This window comes from Tachypleus tridentatus, chromosome 7 (genome assembly GCF_004210375.1).
Source record: "Tachypleus tridentatus isolate NWPU-2018 chromosome 7, ASM421037v1, whole genome shotgun sequence".
In the NCBI taxonomy this organism is placed as follows: Eukaryota; Metazoa; Arthropoda; class Merostomata; order Xiphosura; family Limulidae; genus Tachypleus; species Tachypleus tridentatus.
This window is the reverse complement of record NC_134831.1, coordinates 152,979,687-152,997,998: the sequence shown is the minus strand read 5'-3', so window position 1 is coordinate 152,997,998 and position 18,312 is coordinate 152,979,687. Positions and strand designations below refer to the sequence as shown.

At 35.7% G+C, this 18,312-nt stretch overlaps 1 protein-coding gene across 7 annotated transcripts in view; it reads right to left on the bottom strand.

The window, feature by feature from the left end:
- LOC143256931 (C-Maf-inducing protein-like) overlaps positions 1 to 14,639 on the bottom strand; it is an 80,413-nt gene extending 65,774 nt beyond the window's left edge. For 2 of the 7 annotated variants that reach the window (XM_076514823.1, XM_076514825.1), the window contains exon 1: positions 13,854 to 14,639. In XM_076514823.1, the coding sequence (XP_076370938.1) occupies positions 13,854 to 14,054 (201 nt within the window). In that variant the 5' untranslated portion in view covers positions 14,055 to 14,639. The remainder of the gene's footprint in view (positions 1 to 13,853) is intronic. The other 5 variants (XM_076514824.1, XM_076514821.1, XM_076514820.1 and 2 more) reach the window with 5 other exon arrangements.
- Between the last annotated feature and the right edge of the window lie 3,673 nt (positions 14,640 to 18,312).

Below are 18,312 nucleotides of genomic sequence, written 5' to 3'. Positions count from 1 at the left end.
TTTCTTTATTTAAAATAGATGTCATTTCTTCTATTGATAATTTGTTGGTTTAAATTTCTTAGTTTCTTAACTATCGTGTGAGCGTGTACTGTTAATAGTGGTGTACAGTATGCTAGTTCAGACATAATGCTAACGGTTTATTATTGTTGGTTCACTATAGACAGTATACTATAAACCTCGGAAACTGTAACTGTAATAAACGCTTATTAATTGGAAAACTGTAAATACTCGACCAGGAACGTTTATAGATTTCGAACATTACAAACCGTTTAATTTTAGTGAATTAACTTAGAACGTTAGTACTTCTTCGTCGGAAAAAAGTCGGCTTGTAAACAGTGTCAGTGTATGTGTGTTTTCTTATAACAAAGCCACATCGAACTATCTGCCGAGTCCACCGAGGGAATCGAACTCCTAATTTTAGCGTTGTAAATCCGTAGACTTACCACTGTTCTAGTGGAGGACAAACGGTGTCAGAGTAGCCATTAAGGGAAGTGTAGCAATATCAACTCGGATATAATTCGCTTGCCGTGAACCGACAACAGATTATTCAGTTCCATACCAGATAAAAGACTCAGTGTTATATTTAAGTTTGTAAAACTTTTGCATATAAACCGTTATTTGTTATAACTAGTTGTATTAATTCCTTTTATAAATTTTATTATTATTTATATATTAAAATATATTTGTGCTAAGAGAGAAAACTGTGTGAATCAATCTTGTTGATAAATATCATAACTTTGATATATATTAACATTCGATTATTTTTACATTCAAATAAAAATTTCCGGCTATTTGAAATCGTATTGCGTAATGTACGTAACATAATAAATCGGAGACTCGTCCGAGATAAGTTATAATACGTAACAATATAAAATAAATGTATTTATAGTGATAAATATTCTCATTACTTAAATTTATTTACAACTTCTAGTAAATCACATCCAAATTTGCCCATCACGTACCGTTTCATCGCAATCTTCAGTTTTGTCATGTTTTTTCTTATATTTGTGTCAAAAAATTTTCGTTTCTGTAAGAGACCAATGAACAATGTTTTGTGCAGTCTGGGCATGTCCAGGCATGAAATCAGGCGAGGTTGGAAGCTGTTCTGTGGAAGTATACAGCCCGGGCATGCCTTTTGCAGGCCGGAGCCAGCTGGACACTGTCTCAGCAGGCCATACAAGTGGCTTGCATACACAGATGCTGCTCATTGGATTAATATAGACCTTATAGTGTGTACGTATTGTTTCAGAATATAGCATTGCCTCAGTAGCACTGTAACATGTAAGTTAGATGTTATAGACGTTTTACAGGACGATTGGTGTCGGTAAATAGGTCTCATCAATGTCGTAACAGCCGCGATACATTCTGCTATATTTGTGGAGTAGCGCTTGTTCATCAGAGACGCTCAATGACTGCTTTTACGAAGAAAGCATATCATCTATACATGGGCTGTAAAATTGGTGATCAAGACCAGGAATGGACGCCTCACATTTGTTGTGCGACATGTGCTGTCTGTCTGAGAGCTTGGCTCAGAGGCACTCGAAAGACAATACCGTTTGCTGTCCCGATGATATGGCGAGAACAGAAAGACCATGTGACGGACTGTTACTTCTGTTTGACTAATGTGTCTCGTTTCTCTGCCAAAAAGAAGAAGTCAATTGAATACCCTAATCTGCCTTCAGCAATGAGACTCTTGCCACATGACGACAGTCTTCCAATTCCGAAACCACCAGAGAAATGGACCTTAGACGAACCAGATGAAGAAACTGCAATGCAGGGAACTGGCAGTGACATTGATCAGGATTTTGAACCGTGCTCCTCAGGCGATCCACATCTCATAACACAGTCAGAATTAAACGATCTGGTCAGAGATTTGGGTCTGTCAAAAGCAAAAGCCATATTGCTGGGTTCGAGACTGCAGGAATGGCGTTTGCTGTCACCAGGTACGAAAATTTCTTGTTTTCGAAGATGATATAACCAAATTCTGTGCACAAGTTGAAAGTCTCTGTTAATGTGTTGGTATCGAAGGATTGTTCTCTGCTTTGGGTTGTGACCATGACCCGCAAGAGTGGCGTCTCTTTATTGATTCATCAATGTTAAACCTCAAAGCTGTTCTGTTACACAATGACAACGTTCACCCTTCAATACCTGTTGGCTATGCAGCACACATGAAAGAAACCTCTGAGAACATGGAAATGTTGCTGAAGCACATCCAGTACAGTAAGTACAACTGGAATATCTGTGGAGATCTGAAAGTCGTTGCTCTGAACTGCAGCTCGGCCATACAAAGTACTGTTGTTTCATCTGTGAATGGGACAGTTGTGCCAAAGAGTCACATTACTCTAGACAGAGCTGGCCACTCCGTAAAAAGTTAGTTTCAGGACAGAAAAATGTGGCGTATGAACCGCTTGTCGACCCGACAAAGATGTTTTTGCCTCCTCTTCAGATAAAATTGGGACTTATGAAGAATTTCGTGAAAGCAGTGAACATAGAAGGCGAAGGTTTTCGACAGAAGTTCCCAAGAATAACTGAGGCCAAGATCAAAGAGGGCATTTTTGTTAGCCCTCAGATCAGACATGTTATAAGTGACAAGCGGTTCGAAGATCTGTTAGTTGGACCGAAAAAGACTGTCTGGAAAGCCTTTAAAGACGTTGTTGACAATTTTCTTGACAATTACAGAGCCTCACACTACATTCAGCTGGCAGACAAACTTCTCAAAGCATATAAAACAATGAAGTGCAACATGTCACTCAAGATTCATTTCCTTCACTCACACTTGGACTTCTTCCCCGCAAATCTCGGTGCTGTCAGTGACGAACACAGTGAAAGGTTTCACCAGGACATTGCTAAAATGGAAAAACGATAACAGGGCAGTTGGAATCCGTCAATGCTTGCTGACTACTATTGGACACTGCAACGTGATGCACCGGACATTGAACACAAACGAAATTCAGGAGCAAAATGCTTTTAATTATGTTGAACTTAATAGTGTATTAGAAACATAAACGAAATTAAATACGTTATTGCCGGTAAACGGTTAACTGTCTATTTCTCAGAGTTCCTACGTGATGAAGCAAAACGAAAGCTATATTTGTGCATACCCACCAGGTACCTGTCACAATCAGCAAAAACCTTTTAGGAAGCAAAACTTTTCAAAAAAATTGTTGTGCAGTGTAATTGATACACAGTGTTTTAACCAAGTTTGTTTTTTGAATTTCGCGCAAAGCTACACGAGAGCTATCTGCGCTAGCCGTCCCCAATTTTGCAGTGTAAGACTAGAGGGAAGACAGCTAGTCATCACCACCCACCGTTCTCGTTACTTTTTTACCAACGCATAGTGGGATTAACTGTAACATTATAACGCCCCCAGGGCTTAAAGGGCGAGCATGTTCTGTGTGATGGGGATTCGATCTCGCGACCCCCAGATTACAAGTCGAGCCCTCTCACCACTTGGCCACGCTGTGCCGTTTCATCCAGCCAAACGTATACACTCTAACCACTAATATTGAAATGCATTTAACTGATATAACAAATAAACAAATAAATGATAATAAATACTTGTCAATACCGCTAGGTATATATTCTTAGAAAATCAGGCTTAAAAACGCGTACCAGAAGGTCTTATCTCATTGAATTACGCTAAGAGTTGTACAATACATATGCTACACTATGCAGGTAGACAAAATGAAAACTTCTACAACAGATTACGACCTTTACATGGTTGTTGAGGTATTGCCGTACGAGTTATTTGCAGGATTTGTACTTAATCCGGATAGACACACATTTATCGAAAACTCGATAAATACAATATAAAGTTTTATACTGTTTAACGTCATTTTGCCACCTCCTTTGAAAACAAGTTTAGAATATTTAATGATATCCAGAATTATATCCAGCATGGCGGTAGAGTGCATCGTGTTATCGGGAAAGTTCAAAGGTCACTATAAACAAAAGTGATTAATTTATTCTGTTTCAGTCTCGCTAAAATAATGTGTTAAGTCACAGTTATCTAACACACGGAGTCACTGTAAGATAATGTGTAAATTCAAGGTGAGGTAAAGTAAAAGTTCAATAGTGAAAGGTCGATGTAAAAGTATAACATGTAAAATCAAAGGAAAGGTAAAACACCAAAGTAAGATTTTGTATAAAATTGGATAAATTAGGATCATTAGAATGGTATAACTAAAAAATATGAACAAAATCTTGTAAGATCTTACAGAGCATGCGTGACATAACTGACCACTTCTGTGTAATACTATTTTAGAAACTCCTCCCGCTAGTACAGTGGTAAGTCTACGGATTTACAATACTAAAATCAGCAGTTCGATTCCCCTCGCTGGGCTCAGCAGATAGCCCGATGTGCCTTTGTTATAAGAGAAACACACCTCTTCAAAGAATTCATTCAAACTATTCAAGACTATGTTCGGTTTTCAAGAAAGTAGCAACAGCTTTCAATTCAGTTCAAAACTGGTGTGTTAATCAAATATTATATATACAATTGCATAGTTAATCAAGTAGTCATGTAACTATATATTACAGTATGGCCCTAACCGACGGCACAAAAATTTATTTATAATAATAAACAAAAACATATGTTTGTGTGTGTGTAACCGCCATAGCTTCTAGAGGAAAGAAACTAAAGACCTGAAATTTTGAACCTATACAAGATGGATCCTGAGCTTATGCACTTGGTATTATTACTTATTCATGTGCATGCGCACATGCGCATCTTTTTAATAAGGCAAAAAAGCGGAAAAACCACGTAGAAAAAGTAGTTCTTTATATTGCAAATTATAAATCACAGACGGAGAGAAAATAGCAATTATTTTTTTCAGTTTTGTAGTTTATACGTTTCATATTCTAGTTTCAGCATACAGAGTCTTTAATAACAAAATTAAGTTGTACATTTACTGCTAAGCAATATACTATAAAAGCTATTGTTGGAACAAATTACTATTAAAATGCTCACACTAGTTTTCGTATATATTTAAAGTTGTAATATAAGTAACCACTTCTTTTCTACGTGTTTTTTCGCTAAATCGCCTCTTTAACAAAATGTGCACTCATTCACAAGGCTGCCTGTGATTTAAATCTATAATTTATAGTACAAAGAATCACTTCTTTAATTATATTATTATAATAATCATGATAATATTATTATAGAGTGTGTCTGTAAGACTGTTTCTGATTTCCTTGGGAAACCAACCAATTTATCTAACCTGAAGCACTGCACCAGTAAAACTGTAATAGATTCGGATAAAATGTAATAGAAATTTATGATATCAAATATAAATGTAAAATATTTAACGCAATGATAAAGTTCCTTGATAATAAGTAATTCTTACTTTACTATACTTTTTAGCGATTTTTTTATGTTTTTGGAAAACAGAAATGTTTAAAATATTTTCGACTGTTTTTCTATACCACATGAGTTCCAGAATACAAACAGTTACATAGTAATCTAGAATCAAGGGCGTAGATCCTAGGGGGATGAGGATACATCCCCCCTTCATTTTAGGTGGGGGTATGCTTCATATAATCATCCCCCCCTAGAGTTTGGTCTGTTGAATTGTTTTATTGCATCACAGGCCTAATTATGTAATTCGATTGGTAAGAACATGAGAATCACAAGAACAAACACACAATTTGTAGGCCTGTGATGCAATAAAACAATTCAACAGACCAAACTAACAGACCAGTTACGAACTATCGCAACTATCAGTCAGTAGGCTAAGTATACATGCAAGGCTTGCAGCGCGATCACAGAATCTACCTACGTCTTGTACGTAGTGTAAGATTAAGTAAAATTTTCATCACAACAGATTGAACAGAGCATGAAATTCGAAAATATTACTCCAAAGTGTAAACTCCTGTGATCTAGATCTGGCAGGCCATTTGTAGCTTGTAGCTGCATCAATCTTTTGTGTATATTGTGCGGTTTTTCTAATCCATTTGTTCTTATACATATCTAGCCGGTTTTATTGTCGAACGCCTTACTCTCCTTAGCTGCCGAAGCCGCTGACCATAGTGTACGTTTAGTGTACAGTTAACGACAGGTTCGGGCCGCTCGGATCCAAACGCGCTCTACATCATCCCCCTCCACTCCCTTTAGTCTGAGCCTCGATTTTACAACAGGGCTCATTAGACCTGTGTTTGTGGCCCTCATTAATCCATGAAATTTCAGATTATTACCGCTCTCTAATAAAGTTCTGGTGCTTTATGGTAGAAGAACAATATATTCTCTTATCATAGATAGTAAAAATATTGTATTTTCTTGTATAATTAGAACACAAAAGGAGTGATTTCAACGGCCTGAAGCCTCTACTCGAATTGTATTGCTAGTTTTTGTTTAGTTGTCTTTATTTAATAGACGTGCTTATAGACATTATATCACAACGTATTTGCCTTTTGATGAGTTTTAACAGGAATATAATATATTTGTGATTGTTTAAGTATTTTTCGAGAAACTTGCAATTACTTGTGTTGTAACTAGCATACATTATTGTCCCAGTGATGCCCAGGCGGTCAGTTGGCTCGGTAGTCACTGTGAAGTTCGCGCGTTCGACATTGTATACATTGTATAGTTCAGTCCTTCTTCCATTCTGTCCTATCTTCGTTCGTTGTACGTTAGAGTTTTTCAATAAAGACTGTATTTTAGCCTGTTGAGTCAATCTGGGAAACAGATTCCAGTTATGACAAGCAAGCATCTGAAACTTTCCGATATTAGACAGTTCTGCAAGCCAGTTACTAGTACTACAAGTGACAATGCAAAGGAATAGAAACTTGCCATACAGAGGAAATACCATGTTCATCAGTGGACGAGTCTGAAAATGCTTGTGCAACTATTGCACATCATGAACCACCAGATAGTTGTGAAACATGTTTGTGTAGTAATGAAAAATCTGACACTCCACAGATACAGTGTGGAAAGCCATATCATCCAGACGCACAACTAATATCACAACAGAAAGCAAAATCTCAAAATATCAGCTTCCAGGACAAGTGGTTTGATGAGTTCCCATGACTGCACTTCGACAATCAGACTTAAAAAGTCATATGCTTTCATTGTGCCAAGGCGGTAAATAGAGGCCTTTCTACAGGGAAATCGGAGAGGCCAGTGGAGTATATCTTCATATCCACCGGTTTTTGCAACTGGAAAAAGGCAAAGCAGAAATTCAACGAACACCAATCCTCCTCTCAGCACAGATTCGCTATATCTCCAGAAGGTTCACTTGATGTAACTCTAGTGACTGTTCAGCTACACTATGAAAAAAAGAAGCAGCAGGAAGAATGCAAAAGAAGTCTAGCCAAAATATTCTGAAGTTTACGTTTCTTACTGCATCAAGGTTTAGCATTACGTGGACATACTGATATGGAGGGGAACTTCCTGCAGTTAATGAAGCTCCTGGAAGAGAAAGATCCTGAGTTGACGGCCTAGTTGTCAAAGAAAACCACATTCACATCACTCCAGGCTCAGAATGAAATAATGGAGATGTTCAGCCATCAAATACTGAGGAACATAGCACACGAAGTGCAGCAAAGTAAAATCTTTGCATTAATGGTTGATGGCACTCAAGATGTTACAGGTGCCGAACAGGAAGCAATATGTGTACGATATGTAGATGAGAACCTTGACGTTCGTGAGACATTTCCCTAGATCTGGTGCCTATTGAACTACCACGCATTCGCAGACCCCCCAGAAGGATCACAGGTGATGGCTCAGCACACCATTCTGCAACAGCTAGAGATTACTACAGAAGCCAATATTTTGAATTTGTGGACACAGTCATAGAACATCTGACCACTAGATTCAATGTAGACAACAATGAGTTGAGGCAATATCTGGCACTTGATAACATGATCACATCTGGCAAGATTGACAACTCGGTTATAAACTTCTATCCAGAAATCTCTGCACAACGGCTCGAGTTTCAGTTGCCCATGTTCAAAGGAACAACAAAAGCAGTATCTCTGAAAGGTGCGAAGGATGCTTACTGTAAAATGCATAAAACAAGCCAGCAGGTGTTTAGTGAAGTGTTTCTTCTCATGAAAATTTTGCTTGTATGTCCAGTATCCAGTTGCGAATGTGAATGGAGCTTTTCTGCATTAAGACGGTTGAAGACGTGGTTAAGATCAACTATGTCTCAGTGCCACCTCAACCATGTGGCAGTTTGTCACACTGAAAAAGATGAGGTCGACAAGATAAATATAGAAGAGGTTACGAAAAAATTCGTAAAAGATCATCACAAAGGAGGTCTACGTTTGGGAACATGTAGACTAGAGGACTAAATGAATCTTACTTCAATGAAAAGTATGAATAATTATGTGCTACATTGTATTGATGTGTAATTTTCAAGAGTTTGCAAAGACATTTTAATTATTTTTATCAAACAACATGAACAGTTTTTCAGTAGATATAAACTTATCAAGGGTAATTACTAATTTTATTAATAGTTGAAAACGTAATTCATGTAATGAAAGTTATTAGTAACCTTGTCAAGTATAATGGTCATCTTTTATACTGTGCAGTGTGCAGGAATAATTCCATGTGGCAGTTAATTTGTGACACATTTGTCTTTATTCTATTAACATTTTGGAAACTGTTCACAACACATCACGTATACAAACCTACATGAAAACCTTGAAGTATCGTGGCAACAAGATTACTCTGTGACTGCACGTTTACAGCTTTCAGGTTCACATAATCAGAGATTACCAATTTGCAAATTGAACAGTCCACATAAGTGGTTGCAAAAATCATCCCCCCCATCGGGTGTAGAAAATCTACGCCCCTATCTAGAATATATCAACCTTATATCCCGAGGTAAACCGGGTACTTTCGCTAGTAATAATAATGGAGCACTGCGTGTGTATGACCGCCATAGCTCCAAGTAAGAATAACCTAAAGACCTGAAACATTGCATGTATACTAAAGGTTTGTTTTTAATTTCGCGCAAAGCTACACGAGGGCTATCTGCGCTAGCCATCCCTAATTAAAGTGGTGTAAGACTAAACGGAAGGCAGCTAGTCATCAACACCCACTGCCGACTCTTGGGCTACTCTTTTACCAACGAATAGTGGGATTGACCGTAACATTTTAACGCCCTCCCGGCTGAAAGGGCGAACATGTTTGGTGTGACGGGAATTCGAATCCACGACTCCCAGATTACGAGTCGAGCGTCTTAACCGACCTGGTCATGTCGGACCCATACTAAAGGGATTTTGAAGGTGTCCGCCTGGGTATTATTTTGGCATATTTTTGCCCTTAAGCCTCATAATTCAGCAACCTGAGGGTCTATAGAAAGCATCTTTACATATTTCTGATTCTCACTTACTAAATGAACTCTGTGTTGAGGTTTTTTGTCAAATAATCTTGAAAAAGAAGAAAATGATAAAAAATATGACAAAATTTGTTTTAAGTTGGGGGAATGAACGTACAGTACTGTGAAAAAGTGTTAGGATAATATATTTTGTCATTCTTTCCATTTTTATTCTTTCATGCTATCACAGAATGTACATGTCAACACTAGTAATGCTTCACTGATCCTTGTTGACAATTGAATGAACCAAGGTGAGAACACATATAAATCTCTCATATGTCATAAGGGTTCTGCTTGAATGAATATACTGATCACATTTAGGGTGTGAAATGACTGCGTGTTATCCCATGAAGTGTATTATTTATATAGAAAGAAGCTAACATATGATATCGGTATATGTTAGAATAAATCAATTTAATAGCACTCCACAAACAAACCTTGATAAAGACAATGTTTAACACTATATATTACGTTCGCATAAAAGCTTTACGTGATACTGATTGAATTATCCGACAAACTGCTGCAGACTTGAATTGCTTCCCAAATATTGTCAAGTTCATCCTAGATTAGGGACAGCTAACGCAGATAGCCCTCGTGTAGCTTTGCGCGAAATTCCAAACAAAAAATTAAAAAAAATCCATTCTTTTACACTGAAGTCATCCAATGTTTATATATTACAAACCGAAACTAATCAGTATTTATTTATCATAAATTGCCAGAAAACTCTGATGTGTCGTAAGCAAATAATATGTATAGAAGGCTGTGGATTTTTTTTCATTTGTTGTGGGCCCAGCATGGCCAAGCGTGTTGAGGCGTGCGACTCGTAATCTGAGGGTCGCGGGTTCGCATCCCCGTCGCGCTAAACATGTTCGCCCTTTCAGCCGTGGGGGCGTTATAATGTTATGGTCAATCCCACTGTTCGTTAGTAAAAGAGTAGCCCAAGAGTTGGCGGTGGGTGATGATGACTAGCTGCCTTCCCTCTAGTCTTACACTGCTAAATTAGGGACGGCTAGCACAGATAGCCCTCGAGTAGCTTTGTGCGAAATTCAGAAACAAACAAATCATTTGTTGTGTGTCGGTTAAAGTTGTATTAAGCACAAATTCAGCTACTCAACTTGTTTAGTCGTAATTGTATAACCAATAAGCAACAAGTCATTTCAAAGAATACAAGAAAAACATAAAACTCAAAAAGATAAATTAGTTACATTGCTGCCATTTTGATTTAAAAATAATGTATCTAAACTGGTATATTTAGTTCTAAGTTGGTCTGAACTGTTTCTGAAAGTATAAAGTTACTAGATTCTGCTCTTTCCATGCACCGTGACAAAAACAAAGAACACACTCACTACAATGATATATACTTACATATTTGAGTGTGTGTGTGTGTTTTCGTGATGTTTTCTAAGGAACCATTATTAACAGAACCACACTGTATATAAACTTAAATAATTTCATCAATGTAATATAACTAATCTTATGTATACATACATAGAGTTAAATCGCGCTCAATAAAAACGAACGAAAAATCTCTACAAGTCTACAACAGCTGCAAAAGTTGTATAATAAACTGGTAGGATACAGCTAAATAGAGTAGAGGATGGGGGTACCACGTTTTCCTGTTTAATTTTCAAATCGCAAGTGGAAACCAGTTATACAAGCAACTGAAAAACAATAACAAGTAGGGTAAGGCTTGAGTGCTCAAATCAATAAGATCCCACATTGACCAGAAACCATAAAATAGTAATGCCAAGACATTCATACACTAGACAATAACAATAAAATTAATCAGACAATAGGCTTATCACAACCATCAAACTAGAGGACATAAACTTAAGTATGAAACAATATAGTGGAACTATTATCGTTTCGTATAACTTGATATTAAGTAATATAATTTACACCCACAAATCCAAGGTTAAGTGGATGTGACCACTAAATAGAAAAAATGAACTAATTTACTAACATTGTTCAAGAACTTGAAATGAATGTATCAGCCCCACCAGATTCCATTTCATCTGTTCAATACAAGTGGGACTTACAAGTACTATCTAAGTTAATTTCTGTGACGAGGAACTCACTTTGAGACTAATAATTGTTTGTTTGTTTAGAATTTCACGCAAAGCTACACGAGTGATATCTGCGCTAGCCGTCCTTAATTTAGCAGTGCAAGTCTAGAGGGAAGACAGTTAGCCATCGTTACCCACCGCCAACTCTTGAGCTACTCTTTTACCAACGAATAGTGGGATTAAGCGTAACATTATTACGCACCAACGGTTGAAAGGGCAAACATGTTTGATGGGATGGGGTTTCGAACCGACGACCCTCATACTACGCCCTAACCACATGGTCATGGAGATTAATAAAGCTCAGACACAGCTTGAATGGATAAAAGTGAAAACCTTATTACAAATTAACACAGTAACAACTGTATATTAATTTGTATTTAGAGACGACTTAAACTGATAATGAATGCAACTTTATTACAAACTAAACAAAGTAGTAAATGTACATAGATCTGTATTTTGTGACTGTTCGAGTGAGAAATGGAGAAAATTTAATCACAAGTTTAACTAATAACAATTATAGATACATTTGTGTTTAAAGACAGCTTCAGTGAATAACTAAGAATTACTACGCGTTAAAAAACTGTTTCAACTTTGTTAAAATTGTAATAAAGTGTTTTTTTTTTTACCTATTTAAGCAGACCCGCATGGCCAAGTAGTTAAGGCACTCGGCTCCTCATCACACCAAACATGCTTATTATGTTAAGGTCAATCCTACTATTCGTTGGTAAAAGAGTAGCCCAAACGTTGGAAGTCAGTGGTGATGACTAGCTGCCTTCCCTTTAGTCTTACATTGCTAAATTGGAGATAACTAGAGCAGATAGTCTTCGTGTAGCTTTGCCGAAATTCAAAAACAAACAACCTATTTAAGTTTTAGTATAAAGTTAGTCTTTATAGATCAACGATTTTAATATACAAAATACGGGTATAGTTATCTTATAAAATGTAACCTTGAAACGCCCTTCAAATCGTCTGTGTATATATATATACACACACACTTAACATAAGAACTCAGCTTTATACTGTATCCTTGAGTGCCTACAGACTCATTGATTTCACTCTACGTGTAAGCGTAAAACAAATCAACCTCATAAGATTAAGTAATTGGCGAAACCTTCACCAGTCGAGAAACCTTGTCTAGTAAGCACTTCCATCGACAATATTATTTGTCGACCTTCTCCATTTTTCAGTTATATTTAATGTGCTTTATTCGTTTTTTCTTCCTTTGGTTTGTGCGACAATCCTGTAAGTTACAAACAATCTCGGTGATATTCACTCAATTTCTTTTTTTAAGATTTAGCTCATTATGAGAGCATTGTGTATAAATGTCCTTTCAATGTCGTCGTAATTCTTTAAACTAATGATATGATCAAGGTATAGCTGTAGGTGCTCTCATATTATGCTCATTTTTATTAATCGGGAAAAGGAATTGGTCGTCGACACTCTCTACGTAAACAGCTTATACTAAATTTAATTTTGGTTAAATCATAAAAGTGGTCCTCTGACGTGAGTGACAAGGTATTTGGGGAAATCCAACAGAATTTAAACTTAAATAAAACTCAAAGTGAGGTTAATTATCAATAAATTCTGTCTTTGTCTCAATTAGCCTAATGTTTGTTATCCAGATGAGCCTACTATCTAGTGGTATAATCAAGCCACCTTTCGCGATTAGCTTAGTTAAACAAAGTGTTGGTTTTGTTTCTAAATTTGCTAAGTTCAGGTTCTTAGAACTTCATGTTTTGCTGACTAGAAACTCACTCCTTGGTTTCAGTTTTCCTGAGAATATCACATGGTATTAATTCAAGAAGTTTATTTAACAATCTATTAATATGTGTGTGTATATATATACATATGAGTACAGCAATTCCATGTCTAAACATTTCTAGTCCTGCTGCTTTGTCCAAGTTTAGTTACATTTGGCATAAGTGGAATGATTTCTGGTGAAGAAAGTTTCATTATGTGATGTTTTAATATATATATATTTCTCTTCATCAGCAACTAATTGTATTTTTTAATTTATCGTGACTTGTTCTTCATCACTGCTGCATTAATGATGAATCACGAGAATGACAATACGAATAATGGGGACGCAGGAAAGGTGAAATCAGGAAACCATTTTTCTCACTCATTTAGAACTGTTAACGAAACGGCTTAATTATCATGCGTGTTGAGACATATACCTGACCTGTTTATAATACAGTAACTGTGATACGTTACAGATCAAAATACTGGACATTACTCTTATTTACCTTTTAAATATATTATATTAATACCAATGAGAAATATGAGTAGATTGTACAACCTTCCTATCAAATAAGTTATGTATCAAAGCATATTTTCATGTCGAGTAATTGTTTTCCTTACTAAGGAGAGAAAATACAACTGCTACATTTGTACTTATTCTAGAAGATTTCTCCGTCTGTCTATACGCGTGCAAGAAAAAAAAAAATTATATTAAACCTATACTTACGTTTCGAAATAATAGTTCGGTGTCGGTGAAAAAAACGTGATGATTCTCCCACTTGCAGAAAAACTTTGTGCCAAGAAGTTTTCGAATCACATTTCTCGAATGAAACACCCTAAACACGTGCACATCGGCTTCCTGAAGAAGTATAAATTTAGCTCCTGGAAGAGTTTGGAAAGGTAAACCGCCAAATGGAACGTGACACATGATTGAATACTGATGTCCAGAAAGGCACAAGCTGCAGCTACCACATGGACATTCAGAGTGAATGTCAGGTAATTCGAATAGGCGGCTTCTCTTAAAGTGAAGTGGATTTCTTACATTGCCGCTATTTAGATGTAGATTTAAAACTGAAGGGCGTTGTCGGGCTATTGTTGTATTCTGAAGGAAGACAACTTACCTCACGAAGAGGTCGAAGCTTTTTTATACTATACATAATACTATTTGGGTGTTTCAAGGACAAGAGAACGTGCTCCGCTTTTCAAACAGACATCCTTGGAACCCATGGTGAATTCTTTGTCTTTTTTGTGCGTTCGAAAGGGCCTTTGGTTTAAGTTTGATTTGGCATCAAATGTGCCAATTTCTCAACCTCTTCTGTGGTTAAGCAACATTTAAGTACATAGCCCTTAATAATAGTCTCAATTTTGAACCGTAATATCATTTCGAGATTAGCATACATATTTCCGAAAAGTGTACAACAAACATTGATATGAATGCTCCTTGAACTGTAACGAACCTTCTAATTTCCTGTTCAAATCACAATACATGAGTTTTAAAATAATAAAAGTTCTTGACTTTCCGTGGGATGTACGTTCTGTATGTTCATACCATATATAAATATATAGTAAAGCCTGTAGCATAACTGTTCACAAACGAAAATAAGCTGACATTTTTACTCGCTGGTTTACTTAAAGAAAACTCGTTTTCATTAAATCCACTGCTTGTTAGTTAAAATAAGATGGTTATTACCATATTTAATAGAGGCCAACTAAGCTGCTGTCATACGAGTGGTTTAAAATGTAAATATGCCATAAAGTAGTATAGGTCGAAGTATACTTTAACACTGTGTCAGGAAGCGTGCTGCTTTACATTCTCTATCGCTACTAACACTTTCGCTCAACAAATAGGTGCATCAACTTGCACTAAGAAGCATTTCATTGTCAATATTTGTCACTAGATGACAGCACTTGCGTATGATAAATATAAAAAATTGGATCAATGATATAGATGTACCACAAAGTCTCAGTGAAAATTAATTTCTTATATTTTCGTATCATATCGTTTTGCTACCCACAACACAATCATGCAGAAATATAAATGGCGACTTTTACTTGCTATCTAATTAAGAAAGTGCAATCACTAAGTCACGCTTAAACAAAGTAATGGAACCTAAACTTTTCAAGTGAAAAAGTAGTTTATATATGAAAAGCTGAAATAAAAACTCGTTTGTAACAAAGGATAGTAAATTGCTCTCTTATTTTATTTTATTAACGTTATAAACACTAAAAGTAGGATAAAAATACAAGAAGGTACGACTACTTGAAAAGACATACTGTTTTCAAGAATTATATCAATATGAAATTAGGTGGGGATTTCAACCCTCCCCCCTTTCATGATAATTCCCATGTCATTCTGTACCATTGTATCAAATTGTGTACTGATTAATCAAGAAGTATGGAAACGGATAAGGAACAGATGAATGAAAGGTGCGAACAAACTTAGCTTTATGTATTATATTTCCATTCCTGAAACTTGTTATTACAATCTCACAGTATTTCGTGATGACGAGAAACCCACTTGAAGTAAAAATGTATCTCAATGGCTATTAAAACTTTTATTAAGATAAAGTATAGAACAACGTTTTGACCTTCTCAGGTCATTTTCAGGTTAACAAAGAAAGAGTTTGCAGCTAACTGTTACCAGGCACGTTAGAAATGAGAGTGTAAACGTCTACGGGATTGTAGGTGGCGCTGCACTTAGATGTTGGGTTATTAATTAGTATAGGAATAAAGGCGTTCCTATATATTAGTTTAATTTTGGTTTTAGTTGTTGTATAAGTAGGGCCTCTTTGATTTTGCATTTGTTTATATTTGTTCCCCTACTTAGTATCTGGGTGTTTTCTATGGTTATGTAATGTTTATTTGATTTACAGTGTTCCAAAACATATGTAGGTGTTTTTTGTGTTTTTTTATCTGGTTTCCATTTTTCTGCTTGTTTTTACAGTATAGAATTTGCAGCAGTTGTTGTATTGTATTTTATAAATAGTATTGGTGTTGTATTTGTCAGTGTAGTTTTTACATAGTATGGACTTTAGTTTTGTATCTGGTTTTTGAATAAATTTGGTATTAACTGGAATGTTGTGTTTTATGTTTTTTTTTCAAATGTTGGTTATTTTTTCGTTGATGTCGGGAACATATGGTAAGCAGCAGTGTAAGGTTTTGTAGTTTGTTGTATCTTGGGATTTATTGTTGTTTGTTTGTTGTTGATCTAGGTGTGTGCGTATAATTTTTCAACGGTTTTTGGAGGAACTTTGTTTGTGTTGATGAAATGTTGTTTTATTTTGTTGACTTCATCGTTAATTTGTATCGGGTGAGCATATTTTGTGTCTGTGTTTATTTGGTTTCTTAATATGTTGAATTTTTGTTTTGTTTCATGTACTAAGTCCCAGATTAAGAAACCAAATAAACACAGCCAAAAAATATGCTCACCCGATAAAACTAACGATACAACTCGTCTGCTGGTTTAAACTAATGAGATCTGTGTAACATCTCGCTACTGATTTGAGTAAGAAAAGTAATCTTGTGTTGTTTTTTTTCTGGTGTGGTTACTAGTTAAATGTCTACAGGGCCAAACGTCTGTAAAAGTATATGAGAATAGCTAGAATTTTAATAGTTTTCATGGTTATCATTACAACTATGTATACCATTTCTCTAGAAAATAAATACAGACTTTTTCCTTCCATAGGATTTACTGATTTACAGAGAAATACGAATATTAGTAGTGTTGCTAAGGATTTGGGATGCAGATCTCCAATCGGGATTAGCATTTTAGTTTAGATGCCTTACTATCGAGAGTGTGATGGTTTTTTTCATTATGAGATTTGCAATGAGAACAGTTCTTACCTTTATGATTATCACTTTGGTGTTTAGTCCTAAGTTTCAAGCTGAAACCTGGGTATAGCATTTTAATATTCGCAACAAGCATGTCTGAAACAGAAGCCATAGAATGTTTCTTTCATGGTATTTTCTGAGGATGATACTTTGTTTGTAAAGACAAATCTATCATGCTATTGGAGAAGCAGATAAATTCTAAAAAAAGATAAATGTTTACAAACAGCTGTGCAGAAGTTTGAACATTTTTACGATTTTACTTGCAACTTACATTAACCAAATGTTACAAAATGACAAAATACCAGTTCTAGAGCTCATCGATATCTCTAAGGGCTAAACATTAAAAATTCTACTCCGAAACTTATGGTTTGCAAACTACAGACAGACTATTGTGTAACTTTGTGTTTAACAACAAACAGACAAAATCAACTATAAAATTATTTTGAGTAAAAACTGGTACATATATAGTTATAGTTATTAATTTTACATAAATTTGAAATTTGACATGCAGTTATCACTCAACGTTAGAAAAAAGTGCTCACTTGGTCTTAATAGAATTAATACACGGCCCTAATGATTCCCATATTCTTTTCTAACTAATTATGTTTTCAAATCTATTCAGACCATATGATATGCAATAAGAAAAGCTATGCTATCACTCTCTAACCTCATTTTATTCTGATTATTTTAAACTAGATTTGGCATGAACAGGAGTTTCCTTATTTATGGCATTAGGCTATTGTCTTCTCTTTCCTAATATCCTAAAAGGATCTCATGTTTCCTGTTAATTAATGATCCATTGATTTTATTAGCTACTGGTGTAAAATGCCAAGGAAGATTGTTAACACCTATCTTATTTAGTTTCTAGAAACAAACAGCCTCATTTCTGACAACCCAGTGTGATTTTCAGTGATCCACCTTTGACGACCCGGTTTAACATAATACGTTAATTAAGGTAACTTTTCTCCAAAGATACTATATTGTTTTTATAGTTTTTATTTTTACCTTGGAAAGATTTGTGAGAACACACGTAGATCTGGTATTTTTAGAGCTTCAAGTTTTATTACATATATTACCATATAGCCAATTTTAGTGATATTTTACCATAGAGTTTAATCTGAATCTATATGAGTTCGACAATATTCCATTAGTGCACACAGTAACTCAAAGTACCAGAGGCTTATGTCTTGAATGTCATATTTTGTATCATTAAGATTAATGCTAAGCAACTTTATCCTGCAAACAGCTTCTATATTGATGACTTTCATGTTTCATTTCAGTTATTATATATGAGGATTTTGAGCAGCAGCTCCGAATTTTTAAATTTTCTTCATTTAAGATCACTAGCATACATA